Below are 14,592 nucleotides of genomic sequence, written 5' to 3'. Positions count from 1 at the left end.
ATTATTATCTCGTGTTTATAATCTCATTATTTTCTCTAAAAAAGAATGGTAGGTTGGTTATGTTTTCTTACTATGTTGCAAAACTCATGGCATATATTTTGTTACCTTGGCGTTTCATACCAGATTATGTCGAAGAAGGGACTGAGGTTGAAATTGGAGCAGCTGCTAATATCGAACCTTGGCTAACTTAGAGTCACGATTTTATCAAAATAAAATTCTGTTATCTCTTGTAATAGTATTTAACAATGTTGTGACGTTGTGTGTGAACTTGTAGTTTTATTTTGTTGTTGGACTTTGACTATGTAAGAATTTAAAACTTCCTAATTAGTAGTTAAAATTTAATCTAGCAAATTATTGTTATTTAAATCTTATGATGTGTCAAAAAAAAAAAAAAAATTTGGGGCGTCACAGTTTGGTATCAGAGCCTAGGTTTGAACCTTTGGGCCATGGGTAGTAATTTATTATTTTTACATTTAAGAAAACCTTACGTTAATTTGTAATTTTGGGTGACTTAACTAAGTTAAAACCTTTTAATATTAGGATGCTAAGGTCATCAGACATTAACTCAAACGAGGAAAATTCGGTGGAAAACTATGACATAGAATCTGACCCAAGTGAAGAAGTGGAGATGCCTATAGAAGACTATGAATCTGAGCCTGAGCTTGACCCTGAACCTGATCCTGAACTTGAGTCTGAACCTGAGCCGAAGAAGTTGTACCAATATCCAACCTCCTGAAGGTTATTGTGATTGAGTCAGACACTGAAGAGGAGTCTATAGAAGGCAATACCGATGAGAGCACTGGAGATGTAGGAGCCGTGTTTGAGGGTTGGGATGTGCGAAATGGGTTGCAGATTAGTTCTTTTGTATATGTCAGACTTTATCCCCTAGGAGGTTGTGCTTGGAAAGCTGAGAGTTGGGTGGGTACCTATATCGGACCTGTCTAGATTCTAAGACAAGAGACTCCCTGGGTATATCAACTAGGCCCCGTCCCGGATGGTTTCACCGATAGGGTGGGCGGCCTTTTTGATTTTTGGAGCCTTCAGTATATCATGCCCGATCCAAGCAGAATTATGAGGAGAGATGGGTTAGTGGACTTTATGGACTGGAGGACCTATCGGGAGCAGCCAGTGCAACTGCTAGGGCATCGGGTGTGCGAAACTACTATCTTCATGAGGGTGCTGTGGCGATTCATGAGGCTTTTCCAAGCCACATGGGAGCCAGAAACCCTTGTGAGGAGAGGCTTTCATTGACTATTTTAAGCAGTCTTAAGGGAATTATAAACTAGGCTAACCGATTGTTTTGTATGCTCACATGTAAAATTGCCTAGTCTAGAATTGTAAGTGTAGGAGTTAACTCGGATTGTAGGGGCTATCTTTTGCCCGTAGTATGTTATTTAATCTTTTCCTTTGTTTTATTTGTATTTTGCTAATTGTAGCTTATCTAATCTAATTAATGAAGTTTTCTTTTTTTAACTATCCTTGCACATAAATATAATAATAATAACAATAATAATAATAGTGATAATAAATAAATGAACAAATCACGAATTACTAAAAGAAAAAAAAAATCCCATCATGCAGAATAGCTGGACGAACAAGAAATAATAACAACGGTAATGGTGATGGAGTGTCTGATGGTGATGTCGCTCGAATTATACGCGCGATTGCTGATAAGGTAGGCAATATACCACCTTGAAACCAAGATCAAAACAAATCTGAATTGATAGCAAAATTTGAAAAGCTACATCCCCACAAATTCCTTGGTGGATCAAACCCCCATGAAGCTGAAGCTTGGTTAAGACAAATTAAGAAGTTGCTAGATACTTCCGACATCCAAAATGAACATTATAGAGTGACCATGGCGGCATTTCAAATGGAAGTGGAAACAGATCATTGGTGGGAAATGATCAAAAGTACTCGACAAGTAAAGACATTAACTTGGAGACAGTTTGAAGACCTGTTCATGGAAAAGTATCTTCCTAACTCGCTAAGACAAGAAATGATTCAAGAGTTCCTCCAACTAAAACAAGGAAAAATGTCAGTCGCTCAATATGCGAACCGTTTTGAAGCTCTTTCACGGTACGCTTCAGCCATAGTAGCAAATGAAGAGGATAAGGTTAGGTGATTTGAGTGGGGTTTGGACACAGACATTAAAGGAAGATTGATCACAGTGCAACTGTCCATCAATGCTCAAATGGTGGATCGAGCTTTAATTGTGGAGCGAGAATTAGCAGATTCCGAACGCATTCGAAATCAACGATTAAGGAACAATAACCAACCACGTGGAGGAGGTCCAGTCCGCAACACCAGAAACCATCCTGCACCAGCACCTTATGCCGAAGGGATACAACAGCAACAAATGCAGAATCGAGGAAACCAACAAGGAGGAAACTCTGTAAATGAGTGGAAAGGAAGATGCTTCAGATGTGGTCAACAGGGGCATCATCGAAGTGAGTGTCCTCAAGGTGGGGAGTATTTTATGGATCAACGAGGGGCACAACAATACAACAAATGCCAACCAGGGCAAGGTTCTAAGCATACTCAAAATACTCAGACCAACAAGGGGCAGCCACAAGCCTCTAGAAATGCAGGCCGACTAAGAACACAGCCATAAGGAGCTGGAAATGGAAAGAAACCAGGAGGGACTAACCAACAGGCAGTAGGGAGAATGTATGCTCTCCAAGAAGAAGAAGATGTTGATAACCCATCATTAATTCAAGGTATGTTAATCCTTATGAATTCTTGGGTTAAAGTATCGTTTGATTCTGGAGCTTCGCATTCTTTTATATCCACTCCATGTGTGACAAGTTTGGGCTTAGAGCCAGAGACGCTAGAGATAGCTATGAGTGTCGCTTCACCCTTAGGAGGTCAAACCCGAGTAAATCAAGTATGTAAATCTTGTGAGCTAGAAATCTCCGGTTCATATTTGATCTGTGATCTAAGAGTTATGGATATGTCAGATTTTGACGTCATCCTAGGAATGGACTGGTTGTCAGTTCATCAAGCCATTATTGATTGTTACTGTAAGACAGTGACATCATCCCCCTTTAACGGCATGAAAGTTCAATTTAAAGGAGATAGACAAGATTCTCTAACTCCAATGTGTCGCAAGTCACGATGGCATGATCAACTAACTGGGTGGTTGGCATGCTTAATTTTGGAAGACGAAAATCGAAAGGATCCAGGATTACTCCATGTGGTGTGCGAGTACGCTGATGTTTTCCCTGATGAATTACCGGGATTACCCCCAAAACGAGACGTAGATTTCACGATTGAGCTTCAACCTGCGACTTCACCAATTTCAATAGCACCACATCGTATGGCGCCAGCTAATCCTCGAGAATTGAAGGAGCAGTTGCAAGAACTGTTGAATAAAAAGTTCATCAGACCAAGTACGTCTCCTTGGAGAGCGCCAGCATTATTTGCGAAGAAGAATGATGAAACCTTTAGATTGTGCATCGATTATCGATAACTAAATCGAGTCACCATTAAAAATCGATATCCCTTACCCAGAATTGATGACTTGTTCGATTAATTAAGGGGTTCAAAATGTTTTTTCAAAATTGACCTTAGGTTGGGATATCACCAACTTCGTGTCAGAGGAGAAGATATATCCAAAACTGTGTTTCGAACCCATTATGGCCACCATGAGTTTGTGGTAATGCCATTTGGTTTGATGAATGCGCCTGGGGTATTCATGAGTTTAATGAACAAAATTTTTACCCCCTATTTGGACCAATTTGTGGTAGTATTCATTGACGATATTTTGATATACTCACGATCAAAGAAAGACCACGAGCAACATCTGAGAACCGTTTTGCAAATTCTAAGAGAGAACCAATTATATGCTAAAGCTAGCAAATGTGAATTTTGGTTGAAGGAAGTAAAATTCTTAGGTCATGTCGTGTCTAAATCAGGAATATCAGTGGATCCTGCTAAAGTAGAAGCAGTAATGGGGCAGAAACAACCTAAGAATACATTTGAGATTCGTAGTTTCTTGGGATTAGTAGGTTATTATAGGAGATTCATTCAAGATTTCTCCAAATTAGACAAGCCGATGACACGCCTAACGCAAAAGGAGTAAAGTTTGAATGGAACGAAACGTGTGAGCAGTCATTTCAAGAACTTAAGAAGAGACTGACAAGCGCTCCTATATTAATCATACCCGAACGTGACGTTGGGTACATTGTTTATTGTGATGCCTCTAAAGAAGGGTTAGGTAGTGTGTTAATGCAAAAAGGGGAAGGTAGTAGCTTACGGATCAAGACAATTGAAGAATCATGAGAAAAATTATCCTACTCACGATCTGGAGTTGGCAGCTGTGGTTTACGCACTTAAGACTTGGCGACATTACCTTTATGGAGAAAAATTTGAGATATTTACCGATCACAAAAGCTTGAAGTACTTGTTCACACAAAGAGATTTGAACATGAGGCAGAGACGCTGGATGAAGTACCTTGAAGATTACCAATTCACCTTGTCTTATCATCCCAGGAAGGCTAATGTTGTAGCAGATACACTAAGTCGAAAGACAAGAGAGATTGTAGCCAACATATCAATTAAAGAATGAGAAATGGTAAGCACCATGAATGGGTTTAAGTTACAACCAGCGACTCAGAATGGGAAGGGTAGGCTGTTTACAATAGTTACAACACCCCAACTTCTTACCAAAGTGCTAGAAGCCCAAAGATTTGATCAGGAGACCGACTTCATCAAGGCCCGATTAGTGCCTGGGTAATCTTCACCGGATTGGACGCTCCATCAAGATAGCAATTTAAGGTATTTGGGTAGAATTTTTGTGCCAAACATCGAACAATTAAGAGAGGAAGTACTTAAAGAATTTCACCATTCGATTTTTGCGGTTCATCCGGGAGGAAACAAGATGTACCATGATCTTAAGAGACAGTATTGGTGGTGTGGAATGAAGAAGGACGTTGCTCAATTTGTATCTAAGTGCTTGACGTGTCAGCAAGTGAAGGCAGAACATCAAAAGCCGGCAGGAAAACTCCAACCTTTACCAATACCTAAGTGGAAATAGGAACACATAACAATGGATTTTGTAACGGGATTACCCCGGTCACTGCAAGGCCATGATGCCATTTGGGTGGTGGTTGATCGATTAACTAAGACGACACATTTCCTACCAATAGGACCAGCAGGCACACTCGAATCTTTAAGTCGATTATTTATTCGAGAAATCATTAGATTGCACGGAGTACCAGTCTCAATAGTGTCAGATCGTGATTCTCGTTTTACGTCACAATTCTGGCAAAGTCTGCAGAAAGCCTTGGGTACAGAGTTGTGTTTTAGTACATCTTTTCACCCTCAAACTGACGGTCTGAAAAATATAGAAATCCCCTAGATGTTGATTTGTGATTATGTATCAATTTTAAGCAGAATATAACAATCCCAATCAAATAATCAAGACAAAGAGACACAACGATTTTACGTGGAAAAAACCACAATTGGACACCTCCAACTATGATCAAAAACCACGGGCAACAGCCACAAGAACAATCCACTAAGAAGATTTAAAGGAATTACACAGGTATACTCTCAATTACCTAGCGAATCCACAACGCCTAATTGAACCAACCTCTATGTGCCTCTTCCAACCCCATCTTCACCTCAGAATTGTCTTTACGATGAGCCACCCCGGAATCCACCAAAGCTTCAGGCTCGAATTCTTCAGAATCCACCGAAGAACAACTCTCTCTTTTGTATAGCAAACAAAAACCTTTGATGCACTCTCTTTTAAACCATGAGTTGAATACTCAATAAAACATCAAAGAAAACTCATAAAGTATCCCCAGATATAAACCCTAGAAACCAAAAAGAAGATCTGGAGTAGTAATCCTAAAATCTGACCCAACACGCGAATTTATAGAATCTGTCCCGCGATCTCCGCTCGAGCGCCAAACATCCCGCTCGAGCGTCTTCAGCAAAATATGCCTGTGATATAACAGAGGTCCGCTCGAGCGCCAGAAAACCCGCTCGAGCGCGAAATCACACATCTCAGTACTTTTGTAGGCGACCAAAACTGCTGGAACCAGGGATTCTCCGCTCGAGCGCGGGTATGTCCGCTCGAGCGGACAGGCAATTTTGAATGCATTTTTGCATTTTGCTTCGGGGGCGCTGCCCCGGACCCGCCAAGGGGCGCTGCCCCCTGGACCCCTGCGAGCTGACCGGGCAGCTCGATCCCCGTCATAATCAGCGAAGTGGCAATCTTGAAAGTATTTGCATAACAAACTTCTCTGAAAAGCACAATTCGGGTTGGATTCGCATCTAAACACTCATAGCCTCACTGAAATAAAAGTGCGAAAATAAATGCAACTGAAAGGAGTTTTGTCAAACGGGATTGCTAAGAATAAAACCTAACACGGTCAATCAGAAAGAACAATTCAGACTTTAGAAGACATGCTTCGAGCTTGTGTGATGGACTTTAAAGGTAGTTAGGAGAAACACTTACCACTAATCGAATTCTCTTACAATAACAGTTTTCAAGCAAGTATTGGTATGGCACTGTATGAAGCTTTGTACGGACAGCCTTGCCGGTCACCAATATGTTGGACAGAAGTCGGAGAAGCACCTCTTTTACGACCAGAGTTAGTTCAAGAAACTATCGAGAAGGTGAAACTAATTAGGCAAAGGCTTGAGACCGCTCAAAGTAGGCAGAAAAGCTATGCAGATCAAAGGAGAAAACCTTTAGCATTTAAAGTTGGAGATCACGTGTTTATGAAAATACAGCCTCGCCGAGGAGTTGTTTGTTTCGGAAAGAAGGGAAAGTTGTCACCTCGCTTCATTGGGCCTTTCGAAATCTTGGACAAAATAGGAGAAGTGGCATACCATTTGGCTCTACCATCTCACCTGGCAGGAGTACATAACGTTTTCCACGTCTCTATGCTACAGAAATACGAGCCACACTCTTCTCACATCATCAATTGGGAGGAAATTAATGTTGATGAAGACGTGACATTTGAAGAAAAGCTCGTCAAAATTTTAGATCGTCGCGAGAAGAAATTACGAGGTAAAACTATACCGTTGGTTCGAGTTCTCTGGAGACATCGTGGGATAGAAGAGTCAACATGAGAGCGAGAAGATATGATACGTGCCAATTACCCTCAACTTTTCGAGTCTAAAGGTACGAATTAATTTCGAGGACGAATTTTTTTTTTTAGGAGGGTAGATTGTGAAAGCCCATATTTAAATTATTCTTAAAAGAAAATAAATAACTAAATTAATTAATTAAGGTTATTCAGAATCTACCTAAAATATATAATAGTATAAAAAAAATTATTTTAAATTAACCCAATTCTATCACTAACAAAGACCTTATTAAGAATAATAATTTATTGATTTCAATATTTATTGTTATAAACATACAAAAAAAAAAAAAAAAAAAGAATCAGATTCTCGGTGGTAGGATGTGCCACCTGCTAACTTGCATGTAAGCTTGGAAAATTTCATCACATCATGATTCTTGGGTTAGGGAGAATTGTAGTGGAGAGCATAATGAGAAAGAGAAAAAGAGAGAGGGAGTGAGAGGGGAAAGGCTCAACAGGATTTGTATATATACAAGGAGGCTGAAGCATAATCCCATGTATGTAAAGAACGAGCTTAGCTCATTATACTCATGTAAGTCTGCTGCTTCGTATGAGTGAGGGGAAAATAAGAAAAAACTAATAATAATAATTAAATCTCAGTTAATAGTAGAAGGAGAAGAAGAGAGGAAGCAAAATTTTTCTAGCATTTCATCACCCATTTGAATCCTACTATTAAGTAAGAAAACCCTCTCAACCCTCTCATTTCTTTTTATTAGTGAAGTTTTCAGATTATGTTCTTGTGAATAAAATGACTACTCATAAATAGAAATTTTATATATGGGTAGGAATTTTGTGATGTGTATATCTAGTGTTTGAAGATGCTGATAGTCTTAAAATCATATAATTATTGTAAAGAAATAAGCTTGCATGTAGTTTATACATTTAAAGAGAAGATTGAAAATAATCTGTCTGTTTTGAATCTGCCAGAATGTTTGCCCGAATTTTTAGACAATTTTATTCTCAAAATTTCAAGACGATTTATTCTAAAAAGTTGTTTATAATGATGCCTAGCTCATCCAAGAATTTTGGAAACAATTTTTGAGCTTTTTATGAATTTATACAAAATTTTAACTAATTCTGAAACTGTGTTGAAAATAATTTGTCTATTTTGAATCTGCCAGAATGGTTGCCCGAATTTTTAGACAATTTTATACTCAAAATTTTGAGATTATTTATTCTACAAAGTTGTTGAGAATGATGTCTATTTCATCCAGGAATTTTGACAAATATTTTGAGCTTTCTAAGAAATTATACAAAATTTTAACTAAATCTGAAACTGTGTTGAAAATAATCTATTTTGAATCTGCTAGAATGTTTGCCTGAATTTTTAGACAATTTTATACTCAAAATTTAGAGATAATTTCTTCTACGAAGTTGTTGATAATGATGTCTAGTTCATCTAAGAATTTTGGCAACAATTTTTGAGCTTTCCAAGAATTTATAAAGTGTTTTAAATAAATCTGAAACTGTAAGACAGATTTTACTATGTATTTCAAAATTTATGTAAAATTCTATACTAAGCCAAATCTGGTAAATTCTAACTAAAAGATGAAATTTGAGAAGTCTAGTTTCATGATAAATTTTTAGATTATGGATTTGATCTATAACTTTAAGCATGGAATTAATGTAAAGAAATGTGACAAATCTGTGTCATAAAAATTGTTGGAAATTTTACAGGATTATTTACATTTTCTTTTTTTGAAATTCTTTCTGAAAAGTGACCTAAACATCCCTATTGAGTATTATGTTCAATTGTATGAATTTTAGGATTGTGTTAATAATTTATTTATAATTTTTAATACCTAAGTTACAATCTGAAATTTTCTAGACAGGATAAAATCATCATTTCAATATTGTGTTGGTTTAATCCATCAACTATTATAAATTAGTAATCCAAGTATGGGTGTGTTGTGATTTATTTAATATTGTGCTAAGTCTAATTTGGTAAATCAAAAATTTGTGCATGTGTGTAATTATGGTTTATTTCTTGTATCTAAGTTATTATGTTCATACCAAAGTTTAAATTAACTGTCTATTAACTTTTGTACGTTTAATTATTATTGTGTGACATGTATAATGTTTTATGTTGGGAGTTCTTTTTGTTGGTATAACATTATTGGTGATTGAGATTTGAATAATTTGTGTTTAATATATAAATTAACCGAAATGATTAATGGTATATATAGAGTTACTAAAAAAAAAAAAAGGTTAATACCGGGTATTCAGGGTGAGCCCTGGTTTTTAATAATTTTTAAGTAAATTGTGTCGCGAAACCCTAAGATGGCACGAGGATTATTTGAACCCTTATCGGTATTTGGTTTTGGAATAAGGGTGGATGTGCGGGTGGCACGCAGGGAAGTTACGTACCCCTTGCAGACCGTTCCCTTGGGGCAGACCACGGATGTCACGGTTTGGGTATATAACTCCGGGCATGGGCATCTTTGGTAGTTTTTGATTATTTGACCAAGGGGAGGGGGGGTTTCCAAATTAACCGTGGCCATGACTTAGTGGTTGGTAAGTTAAACATCTTTGGTGAGATTTCAAGGGTCACCTAAGTTATTAAAATTATTTGAATTATTTTAATAGTTGTAATTTATGTTTACAATTATATTATTATCTCGTGTTTATAATCTCATTATTTTCTCTAAAAAAGAATGGTAGGTTGGTTATGTTTTCTTACTGTGTTGCAAAACTCATGGCATATATTTTGTTGCCCTGGCGTTTCATGCCAGATTATGTCGAAGAAGGGACTAAGGATGAAATTGGAGCAGCTGTTAATATCGAACCTTGGCTAACTTAGAGTCAAGATTTTATCAAAATAAAATCCTGTTATCTCTTGTAATAGTATTTAACAATGTTGTGACGTTGTGTGTGAACTTGTAGTTTTATTTTGTTGTTGGACTTTGACTATGTAAGAATTTAAAACTTCCTAATTAGTAATTAAAATTTTATCTAGCAAATTATTGTTATTTAAATCTTATGACGTTTCAAAAAAAAAAAAATTTTGAGGCGTCACAGTTTGGTATCAAATCCTAGGTTTGAACCTTTGGGCCATTGGTAGTAATTTATTATTTTTACATTTAAGAAAACCTTACGTTAATTTGTAATTTTCGGTGACTTAACTAAGTTAGAACCTTTTAATATTAGCATGCCAGGGTCATTAGACATTAACTATAAAGTGGAAAATTCGGTAGAAAACTATGACATAGAATCTGACGTAAGTGAAGAAGTGGAGATGCCTATAGAAGACTATGAATCTGAGTTTGAGCTTGACCCTGAACCTGATCTTGAACTTGAGTCTGAACCTGAGCCCAAAGAAGTTGTACCAATATCCAACCCCCTGAAGGTTATTGTGATTGAGTCAGACACTGAAGAGGAGTCTATAGAAGGCAATACCGATGAGAGCACTGGAGATGTAGGAGCCGTAATTCAAGGTCTGTTAATCCTTATGAATTCTTGGGTTAAAGTATCATTTAATTCTGGAGTTTCGCATTCTTTTATATCCACTCCATGTGTGACAAGTTTGGGTTTAGAGCCAGAGACGCTAGAGATAGCTATGAGTGTCGCTTCACCCTTAGGAGGTCAAACCCGAGTAAATCAAGTATGTAAATCTTGTGAGCTAGAAATCTCCGGTTCATATTTGATTTGTGATCTAAGAGTTATGGATATGTCAGATTTTGACGTCATCCTAGGAATGGACTGGTTGTCAGTTCATCGAGCCATTATTGATTGTTACTGTAAGACAGTGACATCATCCCCCTTTAACAGCATGAAAGTTCAATTTAAAGGAGATAGACAAGATTCTCTAACTCCAATGTGTCGCAAGTCACGATGGCATGATCAACTAACTGGGTGGTTGGCATGCTTAATTTTGGAAGACGAAAATCGAAAGGATCCAGGATTACTCCATGTGGTGTGCGAGTACGCTGATGTTTTCCCTGATGAATTACCGGGATTACCCCCAAAACGAGACGTAGATTTCACGATTGAGCTTCAACCTGCGACTTCACCGATTTCAATAGCACCACATCGTATGGCGCCAGCTAATCTTCGAGAATTGATGGAGCAGTTGCAAGAACTGTTGAATAAAAAGTTCATCAGACCAAGTACGTCTCCTCGCGAAGAAGAATGATGAAACCTTAAGATTGTGCATCGATTATCGATAACTAGATCGAGTCACCATTAAAAATCGATATCCCTTACCCAGAATTGATGACTTGTTCGATTAATTAAGGGGTTCAAAATGTTTTTCCAAAATTGACCTTAAGTCGGGATATCACCAAATTCGTGTCAGAGGAGAAGATATACCCAAAACTGCGTTTCGAACCCGTTATGGCCACTATGAGTTTGTGGTATTGCCATTCGGTTTGATGAATGCGCCTGGGGTATTCATGAGTTTAATGAACAAAATTTTTACCCCTATTTGGACCAATTTGTGGTAGTATTCATTGACGATATTTTGATATACTCACGATCGGAGGAAGACCACGAGCAACATCTGAGAACCGTTTTGCAAATTCTAAGAGAGAACCAATTATATGCTAAAGCTAGCAAATGTGAATTTTGGTTGAAGGAAGTAAAATTCTTAGGTCATGTCGTGTCTGAATCAGGAATATCAGTGGATCCTGCTAAAGTAGAAGCAGTAATGGGGCAGAAACAACCTAAGAATACATTTGAGATTCGTAGTTTCTTGGGATTAGTAGGTTATTATAGGAGATTCATTCAAGATTTCTCCAAATTAGCCAAGCCGATGACACGCCTAACAAGCGCTCCTATATTAATCATACCCAAACGTGACTTTGGGTACACTGTTTATTGTGATGCCTCTAAAGAAGGGTTAGGTAGTGTGTTAATGCAAAAAGGGGAAGGTAGTAGCTTACGGATCAAGACAATTGAAGAATCATGAGAAAAATTATCCTACTCACGATCTGGAGTTGGCAGCTGTGGTCTACGCACTTAAGACTTGGCGACATTACCTTTATGGAGAAAAAATTTGAGATATTTACCGATCACAAAAGCTTGAAGTACTTGTTCACACAAAGAGATTTGAACATGAGGCAGAGACGCTGGATGAAGTACCTTGAAGATTACCAATTCACCTTGTCTTATCATCCCAGGAAGGCTAATGTTGTAGCAGATGCACTAAGTCGAAAGACAAGAGAGATTGTAGCCACCATATCAATTAAAGAATGAGAAATGGTAAGCACCATGAATGGGTTTAAGTTACAACCAGAGGCTAAGAATGGGAAGGGTAGGCTGTTTACAATAGTTACAACACCCCAACTTCTTACCAAAGTGCTAGAAGCCCAAAGATTTGATCAGGAGACCGACTTCATCAAGGCCCGATTAGTGCCTGGGGAATCTTCACCGGATTGGACGCTCCATCAAGATGGCAATTTAAGGTATTTAGGTAGAATTTTTGTGTCAAACATCGAACAATTAAGAGAGGAAGTACTTAAAGAATTTCACCATTCGGTTTTTGCGGTTCATCCGGGAGGAAACAAGATGTACCATGATCTTAAGAGACAGTATTGGTGGAGTGGAATGAAGAAGGACGTTGCTCAATTTGTATCTAAGTGCTTGACGTGTCAGAAAGTGAAGGCAGAACATCAAAAGCCGGCAGGAAACTCCAACCTTTACCAATACCTAAGTGGAAATAGGAACACATAACAATGGATTTTGTAACGGGATTACCCCGGTCACTGCAAGGCCATGATGCCATTTGGGTGGTGGTTGATCGATTAACTAAGACGACACATTTCCTACCAATAGGACCAGCAGGCACACTCGAATCTTTAAGTCGATTATTTATTCGAGAAATCATTAGATTGCACGGAGTACCAGTCTCAATAGTGTCAGATCGTGATTCTCGTTTTACGTCACAATTCTAGCAAAGTCTGCAGAAGGCCTTGGGTACAAAGTTGTGTTTTAGTACATCTTTTCACCCTCAAACTGACGGTCAATCAGAAAGAACAATTCAGACTTTAGAAGACATGCTTCGAGCTTGTGTGATGGACTTTAAAGGTAGTTGGGAGAAACACTTACCACTAATCGAATTCTCTTACAATAGCAGTTTTCAAGCAAGTATTGGTGTGGCACTATATGAAGCTTTGTACGGATGGCCTTGTCGGTCACCAATATGTTGGACAGAAGTCGGAGAAACACCTCTTTTACGGCCAGAGTTAGTTCAAGAAACTACCGAGAAGGTGAAACTAATTAGGCAAAGGCTTGAGACCGCTCAGAGTAGGCAGAAAAGCTATGCAGATCAAAGGAGAAAACCTTTAGCATTTAAAGTTGGAGATCATGTGTTTATGAAAATACAGCCTCACCGAGGAGTTGTTCGTTTCGGAAAGAAGGGAAAGTTGTCACCTCGCTTCATTGGGCCTTTCGAAATCTTGGACAAAATAGGAGAAGTGGCATACCGTTTGGCTCTACCACCTCACCTGGCTGGAGTACATAATGTTTTCCACGTCTCTATGCTACGGAAATACGAGCCACACTGTTCTCACATCATCAATTGGGAGGAAATTAATCTTGATGAAGACGTGACATTTGAAGAAAAGCTCGTCAAAATTTTAGACCGCCGCGAGAAGAAATTACGAGGTAAAACTATACCGCTGGTTCGAGTTCTCTGGAGACATCGTGGGACGGAAGAGTCAACGTGGGAGCGAGAAGATATGATACGTGCCAATTACCCTCAACTTTTCGAGTCTAAAGGTACGAATTAATTTCGAGGACGAAATTTTTTTTTTAGGAGGGTAGATTGTGAAAGCCCATATTTAAATTATTCTTAAAAGAAAATAAATAACTAAATTAATTAATTAATGTTATTCAGAATCTACCTAAAATATATAATAGTGTAAAAAAAAATGTTTTAAATTAACCCAATTCTATCACTAACAAAGATCTTATTAAGAATAATAATTTATTGATTTCAATATTTATTGTTATAAACATACAAAAAAAAAAGAAGAGAAAAAAGAATCAGATTCTCGGTGGCAGGATGTGCCACCTGCTAACTTGCATGTAAGCTTGGAAAATTTTATCACATCATGATTCTTGGGTTAGGGAGAATTGTAGTGGAGAGCATAATGAGAAAGAGAAAAAGAGAGAGGGAGTGAGAGGGGAAAGGCTCAACAGTATTTGTATATATACAAGGAGGCTGAAGCATAATCCCATGTATGTAAAGAAAGGGCTTAGCCCATTATACTCATGTAAGTCTGCTGCTTCGTATGAGTGAGGGGAAAATAAGAAAAAAATAATAATAATAATTAAATCTCAACTAATAGTAGAAGGAGAAGAAGAGAGGAAGCAAAATTTTTCTAGCATTTCATCACCCATTTGAATCCTACTATTAAGTAAGAAAACCCTCTGAACCCTCTCATTTCTTTTGATTAGTGAAGTTTTCAGATTATGTTCTTGGGAATAAAATGACTACACATAAATAGAAATTTTGTATATATGTGTAGGAATTTTGTGATGTGTATAT

The 14,592-nt window shown here is 37.8% G+C and overlaps 2 protein-coding genes across 2 annotated transcripts; both read left to right on the top strand.

Annotated features, from left to right (window-relative positions):
• The first annotated feature begins 2,668 nt into the window (after nucleotides 1-2,668).
• LOC145791592 (uncharacterized) lies at nucleotides 2,669-3,472 on the top strand. Its single transcript, XM_082871961.1, has one exon. It carries the CDS (start codon nucleotides 2,669-2,671, stop codon nucleotides 3,470-3,472), a length of 804 nt encoding a protein of 267 aa, XP_082728087.1.
• An 8,827-nt stretch (nucleotides 3,473-12,299) lies between these two features.
• Nucleotides 12,300-12,773, top strand: LOC145791591 (uncharacterized). The gene has a single exon (XM_082871960.1). The coding sequence runs from the start codon at nucleotides 12,300-12,302 to the stop codon at nucleotides 12,771-12,773; it is 474 nt and encodes a 157-aa protein (XP_082728086.1).
• Nucleotides 12,774-14,592: the final 1,819 nt, after the last annotated feature.

Source organism: Camellia sinensis, chromosome 5 (assembly GCF_055761805.1).
Source record: "Camellia sinensis isolate YWXY chromosome 5, ASM5576180v1, whole genome shotgun sequence".
Lineage (NCBI taxonomy): Eukaryota > Viridiplantae > Streptophyta > Magnoliopsida > Ericales > Theaceae > Camellia > Camellia sinensis.
The sequence above is the reverse complement of the archived record's forward strand: the minus strand, read 5'-3'. Positions and strand labels throughout refer to the sequence as shown.

Bases quoted from the DNA above. Each gene is read 5' to 3' on its own strand.
- LOC145791592 (XM_082871961.1), top strand. From the start codon at position 2,669: ATGTATGCTCTCCAAGAAGAAGAAGATGTTGATAACCCATCATTAATT.
- LOC145791591 (XM_082871960.1), top strand. From the start codon at position 12,300: ATGGTAAGCACCATGAATGGGTTTAAGTTACAACCAGAGGCTAAGAAT.